Source organism: Gekko japonicus, unplaced genomic scaffold (genome assembly GCF_001447785.1).
Source record: "Gekko japonicus isolate JY-2015 unplaced genomic scaffold, Gekko_japonicus_V1.1 scaffold337, whole genome shotgun sequence".
Taxonomy (NCBI): domain Eukaryota; kingdom Metazoa; phylum Chordata; class Lepidosauria; order Squamata; family Gekkonidae; genus Gekko; species Gekko japonicus.
Window position 1 is genome coordinate 428,934 of NW_015175365.1, and position 2,577 is coordinate 431,510.

Consider the following 2,577-nt stretch of genomic DNA (forward strand, 5'->3'; position numbering starts at 1 on the left):
TACCTTGTGGCTAATAGCCACTGATGGACCTCTGCTCCATATGCTTATCTAATTCCCTTTTGAAGCCGTCCATGCTTGTAGCTGCCACCACTTCCTGTGGCAGTGAATTCCATGTGTTAATCACTCTTTGGGTGAAGAAGTACTTCCTTTTATCCGTTCTAACCCGACCGCTCAGCAATTTCATGGAGTGCCCACGGGTTCTTGTATTGTGAGAAAGGGAGAGAAGTACCTCTTTCTCTACCTGCTCTATCCCATGCATAATCTTATAAACCTCAATCATGTCACCCCTCAGTCGTCGTTTCTCCAAGCTAAAGAGCCCTAAGCGCTTTAACCTTTCCTCATAGGGAAAGTGTTCCAACTATTTTATCATTCAAGTTGCCCTTTACTGCACTTTTTCCAAAGCTATAATATCCATTTTAAGGTGTGGTGACCAGAACTGTGCACAGTATTCCAAATGAAGTTGTACCATTGATTTATACAAGGGCATTATGATACTGGCTGATTTGTTTTCAATTCCCTTCCTAATAATCCCCAGCATAGTGTTGGCCTTTTTTATTGCAGCCGCACACTGTCTCAACATTTTCATTGAGTTGTCTACTACAACTCCAAGATCTCTCTCTTGGTCAGTCTCTGCCAGTTCGGACCCCATCAACGTGTATTTATAGTTAGGATTTTTGGCTCCAATGTGCATCACTGAAAAAGTGCAGAAAAGGGCAACTCGAATGATAAAAGGGTTGGAACACTTTCCCTATGAGGAAAGGTTAAAGCGCTTAGGGCTCTTTAGCTTGGAGAAACGACGACTGAGGGGAGACATGATTGAGGTTCTCTCCCCAAACGTCCAGGTCTCTCAACAAAACACACTCTGCAGAATATTCTACTTTGCTTCCTCAGCCCTTCCATTGCTTCCCTCCCTAAGGCTCACTTTCCATCATTATAGTCCCTCTGTAACACTGTCTTCACACCCTATTTATAACCAAACATCTGTCTGTTAAGTATATCTGCACCTTCTATTTAAACAGAGCTTCCAAATTACCATAATTAGATTATCAATGAAGAATTATTTTTTTCCATAAAAAGACGTTTGAATACAGCATGGCAATAGTCTTTTGTGCATGCTTGCACAGTGATGGATCCTTGCACTACATCAGAGCCCACTGCTGAAGTTCCCTTTCTTTGATTGCACAGGAGACTGCTTTTGTAAAGGGAGTCTCAGAAGTGTCACTGTAGATGAAACTCCCCATGTCTCCTGGATTCCAGCCATTTGAATGAAGCTTCTATTTGGTCTCTGGGTTGGTGCTGTGTATATGAAGTTTATTCAGGGAAAATAACTGTCTCATTGCCTCTTCTTATTTCTCTCTCTCTCCCCGTAAGAGAAATCTTACAAGAGATTCACAGGCTGCGGCTTGAACATGAGCAGGCATCTCAGCCAACTCCGGAGAAAGCGGCCCAGAACCCTACTCTCCTGGCAGAACTCCGGCTCCTGAGGTAACGTGAAAATAATTAATTTTCATGAATAAGTAACCTTGTTTATGTTTCATTTAGTTCCTTGTAGAGCATTATTTTGAAAACAATGAAAACATTCTGGGGTTTTTTCCCCACTGGAGAGGAATCCTGTTTATTTTATTGACTAGCAGAAAAGCCCGTTGTGAAACTGATACAACGGGATCTAGAAAGATGTGATCTGTAACGAATGCATAGGCTGGATGGTGGTAAGGTAAACAGTAGTGGGTGAGTGTGGGAGGGGGATGGGTGGGGGAACGGTGGCGGCGGCCGGAGGCCTCTGCATCCTGTTGCCAGCCCTGGAGTGAGTGGGGGGGGAAGGGACCCGGCCTCCAGTTGCCGGCCCAGGAGTCAGTGGTGGGGGAGGGGGTGGGTGGGGGGGGGGGGGAAGGGAGCGGGCGACCGGAGGCTTCTGCCTCCTGTCTCCGGTCCAGGAGTAGGGGTGGTGGATACGGACCCGGCGGCCGGAGGCTTGCACCTCCAGTCGCCGGCCCTGGAGTGGGTGGGCTTGGGTGTTTTGGCCCCACTGGTTGACCTTCTGATGTCACCTGTGTTTTGGCCACTGTGTGACAGAGTGTTGGACTGGATAGACCATTGGTTAGACAGTGATGTTTAGACAGTGTTATCAATTTAACAAACATGAAATTGAGCAAACTCCAGAGGACGATGGAAGACAGGAGGGCCTGGCGTGATGTGGTCCATGGGGTTGCAAAGAGTCAGACTTGACTGAACAACAAAAGCTTCTAATATTACCCAGCATCATCTGGGCCCTCAGGGTGATCCGGGCCCCTGGAATTTTTTTACCCCCAGTCTTTACCTATCAGCACCCCTGGTGGTAACAGATTCAGCATTAGAGAAGAAGAGACGAAGAAATTGCCATCAGGTCACTACTGACTTATGACCACCCCTTCCATGGGGCATTCCAAATATGAGATGAGCAGAGGTAGTTTGCCATTGCCTTCCTCCACATAGCACCCCCAGGCTTCCTTGGTAGTACTAACTGTGGCCAGACCTGCTTAGCTGACAAGCCCTGACGCTTGGGTCAAACTGGGTTATTCAGGCTAGTGTTAGATAACA

The 2,577-nt window shown here is 46.9% G+C and overlaps 1 protein-coding gene across 9 annotated transcripts in view; it reads left to right on the plus strand.

The window, feature by feature from the left end:
• DTNA (dystrobrevin alpha) overlaps positions 1-2,577 on the plus strand; it is a 281,234-nt gene that overhangs the window by 243,858 nt on the left and 34,799 nt on the right. For all 9 annotated transcript variants that reach the window (XM_015425451.1, XM_015425450.1, XM_015425452.1 and 6 more), the window contains one exon: positions 1,372-1,485. In XM_015425451.1, coding sequence (XP_015280937.1) covers positions 1,372-1,485 — 114 coding nt within the window. The remainder of the gene's footprint in view (positions 1-1,371; positions 1,486-2,577) is intronic.